Source organism: Fibroporia radiculosa, assembly GCF_000313525.1.
Source record: "Fibroporia radiculosa TFFH 294 genomic supercontigs, scaffold504, whole genome shotgun sequence".
NCBI classification, from domain to species: domain Eukaryota; kingdom Fungi; phylum Basidiomycota; class Agaricomycetes; order Polyporales; family Fibroporiaceae; genus Fibroporia; species Fibroporia radiculosa.
This window is the reverse complement of record NW_012133214.1, coordinates 122,037-141,085: the sequence shown is the minus strand read 5'-3', so window position 1 is coordinate 141,085 and position 19,049 is coordinate 122,037. Positions and strand designations below refer to the sequence as shown.

General features: G+C 52.8%; 7 protein-coding genes across 7 annotated transcripts; 5 read left to right on the top strand and 2 right to left on the bottom strand.

The window, feature by feature from the left end:
* Window positions 1-80: 80 nt before the first annotated feature.
* FIBRA_01171 (uncharacterized protein) lies at window positions 81-1,232 on the top strand (the record flags this gene model as incomplete). Its single annotated transcript, XM_012323049.1, has 7 exons — window positions 81-375; window positions 434-445; window positions 522-562; window positions 622-880; window positions 940-1,042; window positions 1,098-1,152; window positions 1,212-1,232. The coding sequence occupies 7 exons, from the start codon at window positions 81-83 to the stop codon at window positions 1,230-1,232; spliced, it is 786 nt and encodes a 261-aa protein (XP_012178439.1).
* A 1,725-nt stretch (window positions 1,233-2,957) lies between these two features.
* On the top strand, window positions 2,958-5,935 carry FIBRA_01170 (uncharacterized protein; the record flags this gene model as incomplete). Its single annotated transcript, XM_012323048.1, has 15 exons — window positions 2,958-3,057; window positions 3,111-3,125; window positions 3,180-3,464; window positions 3,523-3,606; window positions 3,672-3,678; window positions 3,730-3,917; window positions 3,976-4,055; window positions 4,115-4,136; window positions 4,187-4,302; window positions 4,358-4,800; window positions 4,859-5,124; window positions 5,186-5,292; window positions 5,351-5,646; window positions 5,704-5,790; window positions 5,857-5,935. The coding sequence occupies 15 exons, from the start codon at window positions 2,958-2,960 to the stop codon at window positions 5,933-5,935; spliced, it is 2,175 nt and encodes a 724-aa protein (XP_012178438.1).
* Window positions 5,936-6,589: 654 nt separating this feature from the next.
* Window positions 6,590-8,706, bottom strand: FIBRA_01169 (uncharacterized protein; the record flags this gene model as incomplete). The annotated part of the gene is made up of 11 exons (XM_012323047.1): window positions 6,590-6,763; window positions 6,819-6,900; window positions 6,955-7,238; window positions 7,294-7,340; window positions 7,398-7,423; window positions 7,484-7,653; window positions 7,710-7,866; window positions 7,925-8,048; window positions 8,102-8,215; window positions 8,268-8,325; window positions 8,395-8,706. 11 exons carry the CDS (start codon window positions 8,704-8,706, stop codon window positions 6,590-6,592), a joined length of 1,548 nt encoding a protein of 515 aa, XP_012178437.1.
* Window positions 8,707-9,232: 526 nt separating this feature from the next.
* Window positions 9,233-10,149, top strand: FIBRA_01168 (uncharacterized protein; the record flags this gene model as incomplete). Its single annotated transcript, XM_012323046.1, has 3 exons — window positions 9,233-9,489; window positions 9,596-9,861; window positions 9,953-10,149. 3 exons carry the CDS (start codon window positions 9,233-9,235, stop codon window positions 10,147-10,149), a joined length of 720 nt encoding a protein of 239 aa, XP_012178436.1.
* A 1,215-nt stretch (window positions 10,150-11,364) lies between these two features.
* Window positions 11,365-12,377, bottom strand: FIBRA_01167 (uncharacterized protein; the record flags this gene model as incomplete). The annotated part of the gene is made up of 4 exons (XM_012323045.1): window positions 11,365-11,717; window positions 11,773-11,852; window positions 11,908-12,128; window positions 12,186-12,377. The coding sequence occupies 4 exons, from the start codon at window positions 12,375-12,377 to the stop codon at window positions 11,365-11,367; spliced, it is 846 nt and encodes a 281-aa protein (XP_012178435.1).
* A 723-nt stretch (window positions 12,378-13,100) lies between these two features.
* On the top strand, window positions 13,101-14,239 carry FIBRA_01166 (uncharacterized protein; the record flags this gene model as incomplete). Its single annotated transcript, XM_012323044.1, has 5 exons — window positions 13,101-13,367; window positions 13,421-13,552; window positions 13,608-13,708; window positions 13,770-14,154; window positions 14,204-14,239. 5 exons carry the CDS (start codon window positions 13,101-13,103, stop codon window positions 14,237-14,239), a joined length of 921 nt encoding a protein of 306 aa, XP_012178434.1.
* Window positions 14,240-14,972: 733 nt separating this feature from the next.
* On the top strand, window positions 14,973-18,992 carry FIBRA_01165 (uncharacterized protein; the record flags this gene model as incomplete). The annotated part of the gene is made up of 13 exons (XM_012323043.1): window positions 14,973-16,043; window positions 16,100-16,644; window positions 16,700-16,790; window positions 16,843-17,026; window positions 17,081-17,401; window positions 17,454-17,527; window positions 17,582-17,682; window positions 17,735-17,823; window positions 17,879-18,042; window positions 18,094-18,168; window positions 18,223-18,349; window positions 18,404-18,464; window positions 18,518-18,992. The coding sequence occupies 13 exons, from the start codon at window positions 14,973-14,975 to the stop codon at window positions 18,990-18,992; spliced, it is 3,378 nt and encodes a 1,125-aa protein (XP_012178433.1).
* Between the last annotated feature and the right edge of the window lie 57 nt (window positions 18,993-19,049).

Sequence of the window (19,049 nt, the reverse complement as noted above, 5' to 3'; positions counted from 1 at the left end):
GGCGGCCCCGCCACTCCCACAGTCGACATTTAAGGCGTCTTCGCGATCTCCAGACGCCGCCCTCTCTCTTCCCAACAGCCATGTCCGTCCACTCCAGCCACAGTGGCCACCACCACCATCACCACCACCATCATTCCCATCACTCTCACCACGACCCTGCCCGTGCGCCCTCGTACGGCGCCAGGTCCGTCTCGTCGTCAAGCAGCATCTACAGCGGACACGGCGATCGCAGCTTCTCCCCCGCCATATCGCCCCTCCCTCCTCCTCCGCCGCCCAACGGCGCGGACCCCCAGCTATGGCGATGGTTCAGCGCAGTCAACACGAACCACTCGGGCGCAATTTCCGTCAAAGAGCTGCAGAATGCTCTCGTGAACGGTCAGTCCCCCGATTGCGATCCGGCCTCGTAATCTGACCGAGATCGGTGGCTCTACAGGAGACTGGTCCAGTGCGTGTCCGGCTTTGGTTGTCTCCCGCCGCTCGTCCGTCTTTCCACTGACCGGTTGGATGGACGGCATAAATAGAGTTTGATCTCGACACAGTGAAGATGCTCATGAATATGTTTGTGCGTCCTCGCTTGCACAGTGTCCCTGTGTCTGCCCCCGCTGACCCGCCTCCTGGCAGGACGTGGATCGCAGCGGATCAATAGGTTTCAATGGTGCGCGTCTGGTCCCCCCACACGCACGCGTGCACCAGCCTTCTGATCGGAAACCCGCAGAGTTCTGCGGCCTCTGGAAGTACATCCAGGATTGGCAAAAGGTGTTCAAGCACTTTGACAGAGACAGGTCCGGCACGATCGAGGGCTACGAGCTCGCCGAGGCGCTCGGTAGCTTTGGCTACAACCTCCCGCCTACCATTTTAACCTTGATAGAGCAGAAGTACGGTGCGTGGGTCCTGTGCTCCCGATCCGCTCAATCCATCGTTATACTCTGTGCGCAACAGCATCCGGCCCAGCGCCTGGGAACGGCCCACCGCCCGGGATTAGCTTCGATCGGTTCGTCCGCGCATGTGTGGTGGTGAAAGCCCTGACAGAGGCATTCCACCGGTGCGTGCGGCGGCGGCGTCGTTCTAGCGGCTTTGTAAATCATGCTCTCACACAGGGTCGACACGGATCGTGACGGCTGGGTGCAGCTCAATTACGAAGACTTTATGAAGGTGCGCCGCCGCGTGGCCCTGTGGTATTGCGCAACTTCCTAACCTGTTGGCGCGTACAGATTGTGCTTAGCGCGCCGTGACGAATAGTGCCAGAAGTCGGTCGGAATGATGCCTCGCGACGACGGCGTGCCGCCTAGCGTGGGGCCGCCATGTAACATTAGGACGCTGTATTGTCTCTTCCCTTGTATCATCACTTGTGTTATCTGATGCCCTTTGGCGCATGACGAAATGCTGACTGTCTGATTTGGTCAGTCGGTCGTCAGTGCGGAGCTCCGGCTGCATTCTGGAAGGTGGGGAATGTGCCGCTAGCACGGAGATGGACTTCTGAGCATGAGACGCGTCTCGCTACGCGGTCGGCGCGATTGGCGCACACCTGCGGTGTCTCACTCGGCGGTTCCCAGCATGGCGGAGGGGTTCTCTGTTTGTCTGGTGGGTATGGCCGATCCATCGGGGACGATACCTCCGCTCTGTGCACCGGTGGCGATCCCTGAACGTTTCGACACGAGTGCGGGCTGAGTGCGGGTTGCGACGAGTGAGTGATCCTGTCGCTGATCGGGGTGTGTCTGTGTCTGGCCGCTGTGGCGGGGACGGGTATGGCGCGAAGCGGAGTGGGGAGACGACTATTTAATATTATGGTGCGCGGCGACACGAGCATGGAAAGGCCCTTCGAGTCGGACGTCAAACGTAAGTCCGTTGTCCTGTTTGGGGGCAGCCCGTTCGTGCGGGACGGGCCTTTGGCCGAGTCGTGCATGGAGGCTGGGTGTGAAAAATGCTGGGTGTCGTGGGTGTATCATCATTTCTAGTCCCGGAGGCGGGGTCAGATGTCGGGGAGCCAAGCTACCTGCAGGCGGGCCATGACAGATGGATGGGAGACCAATCAAGGCTAGACGCTTGCGGCACAATGGGCGTGGCGGCACTTCTAGAGGCAGGAGCCCCAACGGATGTATTTGTTTTATTGTATTACAGCGCCGTGGATGGCTAGCAGGCCAGCGGGCTGGTCGCAAGGTTGCTGCTAGTAGAAGGGCGGAAGCGCCCGAGAGACGTACGCCCGATCGCTGGCCCCGAGGAGAGATGGACAGACTTGGCCTGAGATCGAGGGCCGACCCATTCGCATTCGCATTCGCATTCGCCGTCTCGCCCGAGCTCTGATGATTGCCGGGGCAGAGTGCGTCGATGCAGTGAAGGCTCGAGGCTGCCGCCCCGCTGCTGACACATCTTGGAGCTACCAGTCTTTGGTGCAGCGGAGTCGCTGGCGTTTGCGCAAGCAGATGTGTATCTGCGTCGCTAAATTCAATTCCTGAGATATCGAGGGTGTGCGGCAAAGCTGCAGCGTCGAGTATTTCATCCGCATTCAAGGGCGAGACTCGGGAGGTGCATTCCCTAGTCTCGTACCCAAACGTGTCGAAGACACGCATTCCCCACGGCTCCGGCGAAACGACTGAGAGTGAGAACGCAGATGGGATCACGACGGCAGTCACGAGCAGCAGATCTCGGCACGGACGAGGAGGAGCAGTGGCCCACGGCGTCGCTTGCCACCAGCTCAGTGTTCGCTTCCCTGCCCGCCGCTCTCTCTGCTCGACTACGATGCTCATCGAGACCCACAGCGTCGACACACAGCGGCGGTGCACTGGGAGCCCCCGTCGTCAGCGCCATGGGCCGCGACCCGTTCCCGCCTGCTTCAGTCGGCTGTAAAACGCCGGCGAGAGACGTGCCGGATCACATGTAACCGTCCGCATCACGCCCCCTCTGAGATACTAGTATGTGCCCAGCCATCCTCCTCCCTCTCCCGGCCCTCTCTGTCTCCCATGTCGTCCTTCAACAGCCCCGTCCCCTTTCCCCGCAGTTCGTCAAACTATGCTCACCAGTCCGTAGAGGTCCCGGGCACCCGCAAACCCGGCCAGACAGGTGCTTTCTCTTTTTACTCTCCTCTCTATCCTTCTTACTTCTTGCCTCTCCAGGCCACTATCGCGCAAGTAAGTACCAAAATGCCTCCGCGCACCCCCCCCCCTGACCAGTCCCCCTTCCAGCCGCGTACCCGTTCCTGTCCGTGCGTTCGCCCGGCGCCTTTTCCGTCCTCACAGAGATGTTCGACGAGGGGTTCAAAAGTGGTGGCAACGGTCCCTGTTTCGGCTACCGGCCCCAGGTCTCCCAAACCCCCCTCAAGTTTGCGGACCATTACGAGTGGTACTCCTGGCCCGAGGTCGATGTGCGCAGACGCGCCATCGGCAGCGCCCTCTACACACTCTTCCAGAAGGGTGTCCTCGGCGGCGGACAGTTGGAGACCGTGGGCATCTGGAGCAAGAACAATCCTGGTGCGTCCATACGCCGTGGGTCGACGAGATCAGCTTTTTTGACGCGTGGCATGCGTAGAGTGGCAGATCATCGACCTGGCTTTGCACGCGTACGCAAAGGTCGGCGTGGGCCTGTATGACACTCTTGGAAAGGACTCCGTAGGTAAGAATGGCCTCTGCGAGCCTCTATTAGCCGCTCTTGACCGCCCGAGACGCGTCTTTTGTCAGAATACATGTAAGTCTGAGAGTAAGCATGGGCGTATGCACGATCTGAGCGTGCCTCTAGTTTGAATCACGCAGAGATCTCCGTCGTATTCGCTACAGTGGACCATATCCCATTCCTCTTGGGCCTTGCACCAAAAATACCCACCTTCAAGATGATCGTCTGCATGACCGTCCTCTCTGACGACAGCAAACTGGCATTTTCTGCGTGGGGCAAGGAGAAGAACGTCCAGGTCATTGACATACAAGAATGTGCGTACGCAACCGTACGCACCACATGTTTCGCAGCTTACACCCATGTGCCTTGCAGTGGAAGAGATGGGCGCCGCCGAGCCAGTTCCCGTCGTAAAGCCAACGTCAGATCAGCTGGCCACAATCTGCTATACATCGGTATGTGGACAGCGTGATACCGATTATCTGTCCAAGCTCACATCGCGGAACATTGACAGGGAACAACCGGAAACCCAAAAGGTGCAATTCTCGTCTCCTCGCATCTGGGACACCCGCTGACGCTGGCTCAGGCGCCCTTCTCACTCATGGCAACCTGGCGAATGCGGCCCATGCACAATTGCATGGGTACGAAGTCACCGGTGAGAGATCCGCCCTCTCGTATCTTCCTCTGGCACATATATACGAGGTATGTCCTCCGGAGCACTTATGTGCCGACATCCGCATATATTTTCCCTTTTCAGCGCGTGATGGCGCTCTGCATCATGTCTGTCGGAGGCCGCATCGGCTTCTCCACGGGCGATCCGCTCCGGCTCCTGGAAGATCTCCAAGTCATGAAGCCCACCTTCATCGCCGCCGTCCCGCGCGTGCTGAATCGCGTGTACCAAGCGGCAATGGCGGCATCCTCAGCGCCTGGGCTGAAGGGGAAGCTCTTCAATTATGCTATGGAAGTGAAATTGCAGCAGCTGCGCACGACCGGTGTGCGTACACACGCACTGTGGGACCGTATTGTGTTCAAAAAGGTTGGTATCGCCGGGCTGAGTGATCGGATCCTTTTGCTAACAGAGCTTGCAGGTGGCAGCTGCCTTTGGTGGCAAGCTGCAGCTGATGGCATGTGGTTCCGCGCCGATCAGCGCGTCTGTAATGGACTTCCTGCGGATATCGCTGCTGTGCGACATTCTCGAAGGTATTTACAACCTCTTGCCTTCTCCTACTCCGCTAATCACTTAATTACACACTCACAGGGTCAGTATTTGTCACCATATTAGCCATGGGAGGCCACTGACCGTGTTGGGCATGCTCAGGTATGGAATGACGGAGAATGGTGGCACTTGCACGCACGTTTGGCCAGATGACCCCACGTCAAGTGGGACGGTTGGGCCCCCAGTTCCTTGCTCGGAGATCAAGTTGCTCGATGTACCGGCCATGAACTACTCTGCAGAGGACAAGCCGCGTCCGCGAGGTGAGATTCTCGTCCGCGGCGACAACTGCTTCATCGGCTATTACAAGGGTAACTGTCGGGCTCCTCCTTGTGCGGTATCGATGGTCTGACTGTTCTGTATCATCGGCAGACGAGGCGAATACAAAAGCAGCGCTAGACGAGGATGGTTGGGTACACACGGGCGATGTCGGCGAGATGGACGAGTGTGGTCGGCTCCGGATCATCGACCGTGTCAAGGTGCGTTCGCAGTGGTGGCTCTCCGGTTTGACGTGGATGTAAACATCCTCGTTTCCAGAACATCATGAAGCTCGCACAGGGCGAGTACGTCGCGCTGGAGAACATCGAGAACGTCTACAGCGCGTGCCCGCTCGTCGCGCAGCTGTTCGTGCACGGCGATTCGCTGCAGTCGTATCTGCTGGCCGTGGTCGTACCCGACCCGGTCCAGTTTGCCGACCTCGTGTCGAAGCTGTACGGCAAGCCCATCACGCCCACCGACGTCACGGCCCTGGAGGCAGCCGTCTATGACCCCAAAGTTAACGCGGCGGTTCTCGCTGAGTTGACGAAACAGGCGCAGGCGGAAAAGTTGAAGGGGTACGTGGGAGATACGTCTACAGCTGTCGTTCCGGGTGCTAATGTGGGGCCGTGCAGCTTCGAGATGATCAAGCGCATACACATTACCATGGAGCTCTTCACCGTGGACAACGGCTGCCTCACGCCCACGCTCAAGATCCGTCGGTAAGTTCCTGGCCCCTAGTATCACGCGCCAAAGTGTCTGATCGTGGCTCCTCCGCGATGCCTCAGCAAGGAGACATATGCCAAGTTCAAGAACGAGCTAGACGCACTGTACGAGCTCCCAGCTCCGGCGTCGTCGAAGCTCTGAGCGGGTGTCGTATGTATTCTTTTGGTGTCTTGGACACGTGGGCGGGTGCTTGGATTGTCTTTTCTTTTGCGATGCTAATCTAGCTGGGGATCGGGGAAGTGCTGCGGAGGGCACACGCATGACCGCTGACTGGGGAGCGATCTGTAAGTACAGCCACTGTGCCCGGGTGTCCCTGGGCTGAGATCCGTGCCATGATCTTGTATCTGCAAGCTCGCTTTCATACCCTCGGTGGCTGTGCTGTGGTAGCCAACATTACTGTACACGGCGACCCATTCTCGGGCGAATAACGCCAATCTAGATCTTCTAGTTTAATAATTGAAGTTTGCCGGCGGGATGTGACTGCTTTCGTTGACAGCGCGATCGTGGCGAGATGAATCGAGCCTCGGCACCAAAAGATGGGACCTGTACTGGCTTTCAAGCCTGTATGCGAACCAAAGGAAAGAAAAGCAACGATACATGCGATAAAGTTCTACAGGATTGCAGGGTCTCTCACAACGTTGAGAGCACTGTCCTCTACTGTCTCTACTGTCACACCCACTCGTCTAACCTACACCCCTCTTTTTAACGTTGCACCCATGTCCCTCCTGCAATGCAATGCTTTGTCGCACTGCATGGGAAGACGAGTCGTAACGCCAACATGGCGCGTGCGCATGCTCAGCGATGATGCACCCGTCGGCCCTCCGCTATCCGCCGTGAAAATGTGGTCCCGAGGAAGGAAACAATCGCCATTACCATCACCCAAAGGTACCGGACTAATACGTGATCGAAGCCGTTTGAGAACGCGAAGAGTGAGCTCGCAAAGGCTGGACTGAAGGACCGTGCGAAACACTAGAGTATCGTATCCGAGTGAGTGCAGGCCTACAACAAGACGGCTGACACCTACCATAAAGAACTGGCAAAGACCATTGGTGGCACCGAGGGATGACGGATCTGGGGCACTCTCCTTGATGAGGATCATGCTCACTCTGGCGCCCACGATGATCAGGAGGCGGTTAGAAGGCGGAGGTGACATAACTCACGAATACGCCAAGCACGCCGTGCGGGCGAGTAGCAACAAACCGCATATACCCATCCATATAAATACACGCGTGGCGGGAGTCGGCTCGCCCGTCGCTGGATCTAAACCAGCGCGCGCGATAATGTTGAGTCCTGGCATGAAGATATAGCAGAACGGCCAGATTGCCATGTAAAAATTGTACATCTTCGCGTGGTCAAAGCGCCGCAGAAGGTATGGCATGCAGAAGAGCTGTAGGAAAACAGAAACAGCGCCAGACATGGCAAGGGCATAGCCTATTTGGTGTGCCTAAACAATACCTGCTTTAAATGATACATTGCTGACGACAGCGACAGGCACTAACCTGGAAATTCAAACCACCGCGCTCGATCGCCGAGTACGAAAAGAGTACTAGACGCCAAAGATTAGCCTTAGTGACGTCTTACTGATGCAGGGTCCTACTCTCACCGAAAGTGACGTCAAAGCCAGTATTTCTGTTTTAATGAGAGGAATGCTGAGATATACATACGGCATTCATAAAAGTAATGACTTACAAGAAAGCCAGCGCGAACCCACTTAGACATAAGGCCTTGACGAGCGGTATCGAGAGCAAAACGCGGAGGCTAGCGGGCTGCGGTGGCTTTTCAGGATCAGAACTCCTGTGTTCCGAGCCAACCTGTCTCATGGGAACATAGTTGCCGTGATGCCGTTTACTTGGCAATGTCTAGCGCAATATCGTGAGCCTCCCCCGAGGCACATGGACACGAGGGAACCACGCACTTCTTCCAAAAAGAAGTAAACAAGACATGCACTTCCGAGGGAGAGACATCCGGCGACAAAGCTTGGCAGAAAGTAGGGATATGACCGAAGGAAGTCATAGTCAAAATATTTTGGATACCGCTCCGCAGGGTTGGAGAAGGTACCACCTAAGAGTGGTCTTTGACGACAGGTCAGATGGTATGAATGAGGTTTCTATATGCTGGTAGAACGCTTACCCAATGATTGCGCCTAATGGCCAAAATAGCCCGTAGATTGGAAATGCAATCGCTTGATTGGTACTATCAGTAAGTTCACCCAGTACGGAATGAATAACGGCAATGTTCCCGGAGAAGATGCCGGCTATAATCATGACCAAAATAAGTGCGAGGACAACCACATGAGAAATAACGTACCGACACCCCGAGCAAGAAGGACCCCGCCCAAACTATGAGCCAACCCCAACATGATGGTGGCAAGGCCGATGCCCACAATACCGGCCAGAATGACCGGTCGTCGACCTATGGCATCTGCAGCTGGCGTGAACGGATGCTCAATGGCGTGGAATTAAATCGGACCTACCAGACACGCGCGCCCAGTGATAGATGAAAAATAGCTGCGAGACAGCGAAACTGCTCTCCTACAACATATCGGACAGCTGAGCATGAGACTGACCAGCGCAGGCAGAGAGCAACCAGGCGATGCTCACCACCAAACCACTGTAAAAACCGATCTTTGAGGAATCGTTGGTGAGATGGAGTCGATCCATCATCTCGTTCACATAGGGAAAGATTTGGGTAAAGGCAATTGGGTCGATGAGGCGAATAGCACAGAGGGTGGCGAGCTGTGCTTTTGGGAGAGGGGTGACTCTCTGCGGACGATCATCTATGTCAAACTTCTGCTCCTCGAGGGCACTTTGGCTGCTCCCGATGTCGTGGAGTTCGTGATCGTCAAAGAGGCGGCGTGCCGCATTGTTTTGAGCGGGCTCGTTGGACGCAGTCGCAGCGTGAGGTCCAGCCATGGTCGGTTGACGAGGACCAGGGAGGGGTACGCTGAGAAGGAGGGAGCTGCATGGGAGAGGACGCCGGACACTTTATTATAGATGACTGTTCTCTGACGTTTTAAGATACGGTATTGGGGAATTTGATGGCTGGAAGCGGCATCCCAGTTGTTTACGTGTAAGCCATAGTCGTTGTGATACATTGTACCCTGGACGAGCATCGCTGTAGGATTGTGCGTACTCACGCCCACGCCTTGTTGTTCCCCGCACCGACGAGCTCACGGTAGCCCGTCTGGCTGCTGAGACCGCGGTGGACTCGGAGGGAGAATGCAGCCGCCGAGACCAAGCGCCAAGGGACGTCGGCATGTGGACTCGATCGGTCTGGATTCACATGGTCGCCCTGCGATTGGCTGGAAAATAGCGCCAAACACCGCGTGCCACTCGACAAGCGGCTGTCTTTGACTCTAGTCTCTCGCCTTCTACCTGAACGCGCATCCAACGTGCTCTGTGTTGCCCAACATACCCCTGTATAACAAAGCCCGTAACAATGAACTATAATACTGCTCACGACAATTTCGTCCTCGTGGCCCCCCGCCCTGTGCGACTGGCTAATCCCAGTGGTCCCACTCCTTACACCCACTTTCAGAACGCTATCCAACGCCCCCAGACCCGCGTCGCCGGTGTACGCCTCGTTGCGGACGGCGTCGACCGCATCAAGCTGGGAGAGGACGTTCCACAAGAGGATCTCAAGCCCCCTGAGCCTCTTTCCGAACGAGAGCATGTGTCTCCCCGCGCTTCTCCTCGGTATGTCTGTCTTTTTGAATCGCTCCGACGATCATATATCATCTGTCGATGGTCGATTTTATTGAATCTGCGCGAGCATGTCATTGATTAATTGCCGTTCATACAGCTCCGGTCTCTCACCCGAGGCGCTTGAGGAGTTCCTATCGATCCTACAATCGTCTACTCTGCGATTCCCGCCAACATCTCCTATTCTCCGCTCAACTAATGCCAACGCTCCCCATTCATTCTTCTATCGTCGGGCCACTCCGTGCAGTCTAAGTCCATCTCACCAGGCTGAAGGACTTGGGCTGTCTCTTGCTGATCCCGCTGACGAGATAAGGAAGGAAAGCACAACTCCTGCCTATCCATTCAAATTCATTGGCGGTCCTCTCGGTTCGTTTTATTTCAAGCTTAAGTCATAGTCCGAGCCGTCGCTGACGTACATCATCATTTTGCGAATTTGATTGTTGTGCATGTTATATAGCTTCTCCTGTCTCCCGCACTCAGACGCGGAACCCGTTCCAGCGCCATCCATCGTACGATACCGCCTTCACGGGCCTTTTGGGTCCTCTCTCTCTCTCCCCGTCTCCGTCTCTTCCGGTAGCAATTGCTTTGTCTCCATCCACGGTGCCTCTGCCTTTGCCTACTCCAGATGAGGTAGACATCGAGACATCCTCCTAGCGCCTATCTAAAAGGACACCTGGACTGTAGTGGACACTGCTTGTTTGTTCCATGTGTCACGTTGCATGCTCACTCATGGTCTATCAAGCCCCCACAGGTCTGCTCAATCTAGTAGTTGAAATCCTCCACTTGTATTTTTGCCGCACCACCGTTTCTCAGTTTGCCATCAGATACTGTACATCCCCCACTACTTGTTGGCACGCGACATGCGGCCACTATACCGGTTTCTGTCTCATCTCGGATTTTCTCGATTTTCTCGTTTCGTCCTCTCGTTTCTCGATATATCGTAGACATTCTATTGATTGGCTGTACGTTAGTGCTATTGGCTTATTTGGGCGTGCCAGTGTCGTTATTCGTAGATCAATTTGGTGTAATTGCCTATAAACATTCCACTTGTGAGCTTTTGAGCAGTGTGTGCAGTATGTGAAAATATGGTTGCTAGTGTCTGTATGTCATTCTGTAGGCACAACTGGCAGAGCCCGGGATAGGTTTTGTAGCCTTCTCACGTCTCACGGTGGCACAGTGCAACACACCGTAACAAGCACAAATTATCATGATAACACTATGTACATATGTAACGCCTAAGACTGCATGTACTACTTCTCCTACACGCTGGCGCAACCACACTGAACGTATTGACCAGGATGACGCACTTATGACTGAGTGTCAACGGTGAACAGCACCCTCTTGAGATCATCGCCGGCCAGGTACTAGAGAATATAAAAACGAGCCATGTCAGACATACGGCCGTAAGTTTTAGTCAAGTGGAGCTACCTAGTGACATATGCACTGAATATTCGGTAGTCGCAACAGTGCAAAGGCCCCTTCACTGCGGACAGGTTACTGTATACTTGCCTCTGCCTCCATATTCCTTGTGATAGGGAGTTATGCGACGTTGTTCTGTGCCTTTCACCAATACAGCAGTATATGGGTGAGTCGTATGAATGACCGTTGAGTGAAACCTTCACGAATATTGGCGTCGGACATGTAGATACTGGCTATGCTCGCTGATGACACGCACTACAAATACTTTTTCGTGCTGCTCGTACCGACTACTGCATATTTCGTGATCGCAAACTGGGTGGGGTGGCAATATTATAGGAATTCTTAGAGCGAGAATCCACCTGAGCAGTATTCAAGCAAGTTCTCATTCACGTCGAAGTGCCATGTAACTGGCGCTATGGCTCTCCAAGGGAGAAGGTGTATAACTGACTGTCATGGTACTAGGTGGCTCGGCTTCCTGCCTCTCTTGCGTTTCTGTCCGCCTTCCTCCTCCTCGTCCACATCTTCAACATTTTGCATCGCGTCCCAAACAGCATCGTCAGCGCCGTCCTCCGTATCACTATCCACTCGCGCATCGCCTAGGTGACCGGTAAACTGGTCCCAAACAATCACGGTGGGATTGGTCTTCATAAATTGCTTATCCACGACATTCCCTTTTTGCTCTTGCTGCGAACCAGCCTGCGCCGGGGGTGGGAATGTACTGTGTAGGCGTAGAAAGCGATCTTGGGATACTGAAGCAAGGAAGGAGGGAGAGGGAGCCATGGACATCACTGAACCTGCAAGGCCTATCATAGCGTACATAGTTTAGCGATAGTTAATCATAAGATGCATTGAGGATACCTCTATATCCGTAGGAAACACGACCATTGCGCAAATCTAATGCAAATAAGTTACAGCCATGGTCCGCCACGAAAGCTTCGCTGTGGGTACTAATTAGTTTTTTCATGCAGGGCGCGGGTCGGGGCTTGCACGTACTGCTCATCATGACCTTTTTCAATAGTGCTGATACCGCCAATTTTTGCGATACCCTTCCAATCTGCCACTGGCCGACGAGCGGCACGTGTGTCGTATCTGCGCACATTTCCTTGCTGAGTCCCAGCCAAGATGTGGCAATGAGATGTCGAGCCTGCTGGTTGGAGGTATGCAAGTGAGGTATTCTTGACGGGTTGGCGTAAACTCAGGCCATCGTGGGGAACCTAGGAGTAATGGATGTTGAGTGTAAATGATAACCTAGTACTTGCCAGGGAACCCACATTTTTCGCTCGCCAAATTTCTCCTGGGAGCAGTTGGTCTCCTCGTTTCCGTTTTTTCGTTTCGTTGCTTAACTTGTCTTCTGGTCGTTTCGCGAACGCTGCCTCGGTATTCCAAACAGATAACTCTACCTCATCTCCGCCGTACGCAAAGGTCTCTCCTCCCGGAGATAAGCGCCAATTGGTCAGTCTCATGGGAAGAGAGGCAAGTTCCGTGCTATGTGCACTGTCATCTTCATTAAGCTGGGTTAAACGGAGAGCACCATTGGTGGTACATGAAAGAATCCGTCTGATTGAGAACCAATTATCAACGTTCGCAGGCACTCAGGATGTACGCCATAGATTTACCTTTGGGTGGCCATATCTAATCCTATATAACTCTGTCCAGTTTTAAGCCGTGTTTCTTTCCATTCATGCGTGATGCTTGGACCGGCGTCGTCGTTTATTTTGAGCAAGGAGGCTGAACCATCAGCACACGCGGAAGCCAACTCAATACTGCATTGTCAATAGGGATGTAACAGAGGTACCTAGCGGTATAGCAGAGGATTCACCAAGATTCCTGAGTCAGCTGGAGATACGGCCAATTTCTGTATGCCTCTTGATTTTCCTTCAGAACTACCCTCAACAAGTACGAAGGTATCTGCCTTCCATTCCTTTGGATCTTCACCCGGCGTAAATGTAACAGACTTCAAAGTCCCCAGCTCGTCGCCGCAGAAGAATCGACGCATGATAGACGTTGGTAGAGAATCTGGTCATTACTAGCTGTGGCAAAAATTAAGATCGGAGATCTGCGCACACGAGCGCTTCTTGTATGCGACCTTGGTCCTGAGACTGGACCCGCTTGACTCGGACACTGACCACGCTGCACACCGACAGTCGTTTGACCCCGACACGGAATCTGGCCAGAGATCTCTCAATATGGACGCGGCCTTGAAGGAGCTCGCAAAACTAGAGAAACTGGTCTCCGGTGGCTCGTCTAAGGGAAAGTCACCCAGCATTGATGACTCCTTGGATTCCCTATTATATTCGCTCCGTGAAGTGAAGGATCGACTTCAAGCGGGAACTGCTACAGATGAGACATTCAACATCTTAGCGAAGACAGCGGATAACAAGAAGAAAGAGGTAGAGGATAGACAGAAAGAAATTTATAACACTTTAGGGAAGGTTGGCAAAGCGTTGGATAAGGTGTGTATGGTGCTGTCTTGTTCACCAAGTAATCCTAAACTACGTGATCTCAGAAATTCTCTGCGCAACTTCCTTCCTACGACCCATTGTTTTCGTCTCCAGAAGCTCATGCTGCCTTAGAGCATACTATTGCACTTCACTTCCTCCGTATAGGTCAGTTTCACACCGCTGAAACGTTTATCGAGGTAAGACGAAGCTACCCTGTCTCTTTGATCTGAGTGTTCATGGTAGATGGATTAGGAATCAAGCGCAAGCATCGACCCTAATATGCGCACGCACTTCATCGAACTGGACCGCATTATCAGCGCTCTCAGAGCACATGATATCGAACCTGCTCTAGCGTGTGTAATAACCGTACACACTCTGTCGTCATGGATTCCACGCTGATGATATATTTTATAGGTGGACAAGCCGGAATCGAAAATTTTTGGACAGCCGATTGTCGCCTCTCGAGTTTCTCCTTCATCGTTCACAATATGTCCGTTTGCTGTTATCTTCTCCCTCAGATGTGTCTGCTGCACGTTCCTACGCCATGACCGAATTTCCCTCGTACTACTCTCAGCATGGCGCGGAAATTGGGCGACTCATGGCATGTATGGTATATCACCGCCGGTTACACACGTCCCCTTATGCGGATCTCGCTTCCTCATCCCTGCACCTTGACCTAGAGCCAATGTTCGCTACTGAATACTGTGCGAGCTTAGGAATGAGCAGGCAAGTTCCTTTAAGGGTGATTGGCGATCTTGGAGGCGGTGGTGCGCTAGCCCGCATAGAGAAGGGCCGGAAAGTAATGCGCGAGAGCAAGAGCGAATGGAGTCTAGCTGATGAACTACCAGTTGAGTCCTCACTATTATGCTCCTGGTATAGTCTAACACGCTTTCAGATTGAGATATCATTGCCGCCAGAGAATCGATATCATTCCATCTTCGTGTGTCCGGTCTCTAAGGAGCAGTCGACGGAACATAATCCACCCATGATGATGAGCTGTGGTCATGTAATCACTAAAGAAAGCTTGACCAAGCTTAGTAAACCGGGAGGGTCAGTCTAGAGTCACTTACATGTGAATTGGGCTGATTACTCTGTAGACGGGTGAAGTGTCCGTACTGCCCTGTGGAATCACAGCTGTCGGCAGCTCTCCGCGTGTGTTTCTGAGATGATTATAGTTTGAATAGCTTGCACGCGTACCTCCAGGGGAGCGCTGTATTATCGTATGGAACTATGTAGGATATGTAGGATGTAAGTACTCTATGTACGTACATCGTATCGGTGTCGGGGCACGGATTTATTTTACCCGAGCTCTAAGAGACTCGTGGCAGCGCGATGGCAGGAAGCATCCATTCGGTACAGGCTTTTTATGAAGCCACATAGTGCTCATGCTTGAAGCTTGGTTCAAGCTACCGTGTTTCGCCGCCGGATCCTGTGGAGGCCACGTCCCATTGTGTCAGCATTTATGCCTTGGCAGGTGCACTGGCCATGCTCGTTTGCCATTGGCTGTCGCGTGGCACGTGTCCAACGCGTCGCGCGTTCCAGTGACACGTCGTTGAACCGAGCACGCTCGTCGAGCCTTTTCTCTGGTTTATCTCACATCGAAAAGGCTGGTATGAAATGTCCCGCTTCCGGCCTGCGCGCGCGTCGCCTCCTTTGAAACATGCTCCTGCCGTTCCTGCTGTGGTCCTCGCTCATGATCTCCTTAACGAATCACGATCTTCCACAGTATCTGTCCCAGAACTTACTGGTCTCACGTCCGAAGAAGTCGATTTTATCGATGCTGTCATTGAACGGGCTCCTGCGACCGCTACCACCTTCTTGACTGTTTTCAAAGCATATAACGATATTCTGCAAGAACGCGGGCTGGACCCCCAAAACGAAGTGGTATATTATGGCAAGCTCCTGAAACTTGGAACATTGCGTGGCAAAAACTGGGGCGAAAAATGGGAGGCTATCAAGAGACAGGAGGGCTATGGACCAAGCTCAGGAGGAGGTAGCGGACGAACTACTCGGGTTGCTCGAACAACTCCTGCATCTAGCAGGATTGCAACGCGTCTAAGCACTGGCCTTAAGAAGGATAAGCCAGAGGATACTCTGACACTTCATTCTCATCTTGACGATATTGACTCTGTATTAGCTGAACCTGTGTCAGCGAGTGCTATAACGATTCCGTCTTACCTAGACACTCCACGTCCTGTCCATCGACCATCTTCACCATCATTTACGCCTACGGCTCCCAATTCTCTTGGCCTCCAAATGGAATTTCCATCGATGCAGTCGAACGCAAGGCATGCTCCACGTAGTTCTTCCATTCGGCCACCCCTCTGGAACGATAACGCATCAGAAGTTACGGGTATGACTGCGGTATCCTCTTCTACAATTCCTCCATCGTATGGCGCCGCTGTCCGTGAGTCAGCATCTTTTAGGTACGGGGGTTTTGGTACGCCGCGACCACAGTCCAAAATCGCCCCCGGTAGAGCCGTGTCTCCTTCTCCCATATCACGACTTACAACTCCAAGGCAAGAAACTATTCGGACTGAGGAACGCAGGAAGAGCGTCATAAACGAAGATGACGCATGGCTGAAGATAAGAGAAGCACAAGACATCAAAGAAGCTGATCGTTTTCGTGAGGAACGACTAGTAGAGCGCTGCTGGGAAGTTTGGAAACAGGGATATCAGTGGATCATTGTATGTCAGCTTACTTCTAGGTATTCATGTGCACTGAAGTGTCAGATAATTATCAGACGACCAATGAGCAGATTTCTCAAGCCCGTGACACGTTAATCCTGCGTCTGGCTTTCAGTCGCTGGCGTCATCGTTGCACTACCAACCGTGAATTACACCAGAAAGTATCTGTGCTCGATAATACCCGCCGCTTAAAATTCGCGCTTAATTTGTGGAAGGATAAATACAAGGAGAAGAAGCAAGCTGATTGGCGTGACTCGATGCGAGCACGCATGAAGACTGTGCGGGAGCGTAGAGAAGCGAAATTGATGAAGGACGCGTGGGCGAAGTGGAGGCAGTCATTCCGATCGCACCTTTCTGAACAACATTATTCGGAGAGGCTTGCAATACGCTTCTTTGGTCACTGGAAGAAGCGACTCATGCAACTAGACGAGCTTGATGCAGCCGCAGAACATTTCATATACAGCTGTGAGGAAAGGTATATTGAGAAATGTTGGGATGTGTGGCGCCGGGGTGTCGACTTACGGAAGATGGAGAAGGCCATGACACAGCAGGTGTCTCTTAGGATCGTCGGACAGGCGGTGGATGTTTGGAGAAATCGCCTGTAAGCCTCTCATCTCTATTTAAGAATGTTTCCTCGACTGATACTCATTATGTAGACAACAACATCGTGTAGCGGACGAATTTTACGACATTGCTGTGCTCAAAAGTGCACTCAAGTCATGGAAGGCAGCGCGGGATCGAATAAGAGTAGGCGACTCATCATGTTGTTTCCTCCTATTAACTGTGACATATCATCCAGGCCCTTGAACGTCGAGCCTCGAAACACGTTGCTCGTCAAGATGACGTATTGACACGAGCCGTTCTTCGAGTGTGGAAGGCTCATGAGCGCGGGCGCCTACTTGAACGAGTCAGAACTACTCGGCTATTGAAGCAAGCCTGGGCAATATGGAAACGACGAATACGGAACCAAAAAGGCCTTGAAGGTGTGTTAGGAATACTTAAATCCAGAGGGGAGTCTAATGGTTTGTGTGAATTAGATCTCGCGCTTGCATTTTCCATGCGGTCCTCTTCAACGCTTACCTCTTCTCTGCAGAGTTGGCATGAAGTCTTTGTATCCCATCGAAATGCGCAATCGTTTGCCATTCATTATCACTCTGCTCAGCTGCAGTACAAAATGCTCCTCACGTGGCGTCTTCAGTTACGGACGAAGTTGAGATTGGCTAAACAGGCAAAGATAGCTCAAAAACTCTTCGTACAGAAAAGGTTTTCGAACAAATGGCGCATGGCCCTCAAGCAGAAGCAGCTAGGATCGAAATTGCAGGGCTTTGAAACTAGACTCATCCAGCAGTATTTCTTGGGTATGTTTGGTGTCTTACTATCCGTGTCTGCAGTAGTTTGAGCATAACACAGAGTGGCTCCAATTGGCTGAGCAGCAACGACGACGCAAGGTAGCCGCTGAAATCATTCAGCAACGCGTCAACATGGTTTGTTCTCCTGCGATCTTGCGGGTCTGGGTCAAACTAACATAGTACTCCAAGCGCATCATGACAAATGCATTAACTTATTGGACCAATCGTGTCGTTGACATCAAAGACCGAGAGCTTCAAGTATCTCAGAAGAAAGATGGAAAAATTCTGAGGTGTGTGCCCGTCCACTTGATCCTTGGGAGCTGACCCTCGACGATGCTCTAGCTCTGCTTTCAAGAAATGGAAGGCTTTGTGCATACGTCATGTGGAGGAATTGAGCTTGATGGAGAGCTACCAGGATGTCAAACGAGAAGGTGCGTTACCGACTATCTCATGAGCGTTGTCTTAGTATTAATATTTTTGTTACAGAGAACATGCGTCGGATGTTCTATCGTTGGCTTACGGCTGCACGTCATGCTAGGCACAGGCGGTTGTATTTGCAACAAAAAGAAGATGAGCTCAAGCTGACATTTGCTGCCGCTGCATGGGACAAGTGGAGGGAACGATTCCAAGATATCAGATTACAACCATTGGTAAATTGGCTCTATGCTTAAACCAACCCATTAATCTAATGTTCTTCGTAGGCGGATGGTTTCCTAGCGCAAAGGCAGAAGAATCTCATGTTCCGTGCATTTGGAATCTGGCACTCCAAGACTAGAGTAAGTACAGGAATTTGGAAGAATCCACCATTACCTAATCACTTGGGAAATCAGTCATTGCCCGCTGTCCGCTTTCATGCTTATCACGCCAAACTCAAAGCATGGCAGATATGGAGAAATACTATGCCTAGGGCACTACGGGCCAAACGGGCGCGCGAATTCAATCGCCAGTCTGTGATATGTATGTTTTTCTCCGCTTTGTTAGATGACTGGGAGAGCTGACATTTTGCTGCAGCTAGGGTCTTCAACAAATGGCAGAAGGCGTACAAGACCAAGATCGAGTTGAAAGCGGTCGCGTAAGCAACTCTGTTACTAAGAGATACGTATATCGCTTACAACGTCGAGCTAGTCGTGCAAGATATCTTCGCCTCCCCACCGCTGCTCCACGTCAGGTCCTTGACCATAGTCGTCCTACGCAACAAACAGTCCGACCTTTGTTTCTTTCACGGCCGGTTCGTTCCCCTAGTCCCACGGAGCCTGCCACGTCTGCGCGAAGTGCTCCGGCTTTGTCTCGGACTCATCTGGCAAGGGGTGGTATTGCCAGCCTGCTTAACCGAAGATCAGTGTCACCTGAACGTCCGAAGCTGTCCACTCGAGGTGGGAGTACCACCCGCCCAGCAAGCCCTACAAATTCGCAATCTTCTCTTGGTCTCCACACTCGAAACAAAAATCCCTCTCGGACCGGCGCTTTTGGTTCCACAGCCTCAGCTGGCGATATTGGGAGGAGCACATTGTGGCAAGAACTTCGGGGCATTCAACTACGTTCGCGCCCCCTGTCAGATATATCTCGGTCTAAAGACCCAATTGATGAACGGCCGGACTAATCAAGAGACGCAACTGCACGCCTGGAAGCATCGGACACGCAATTATTTATCATGATA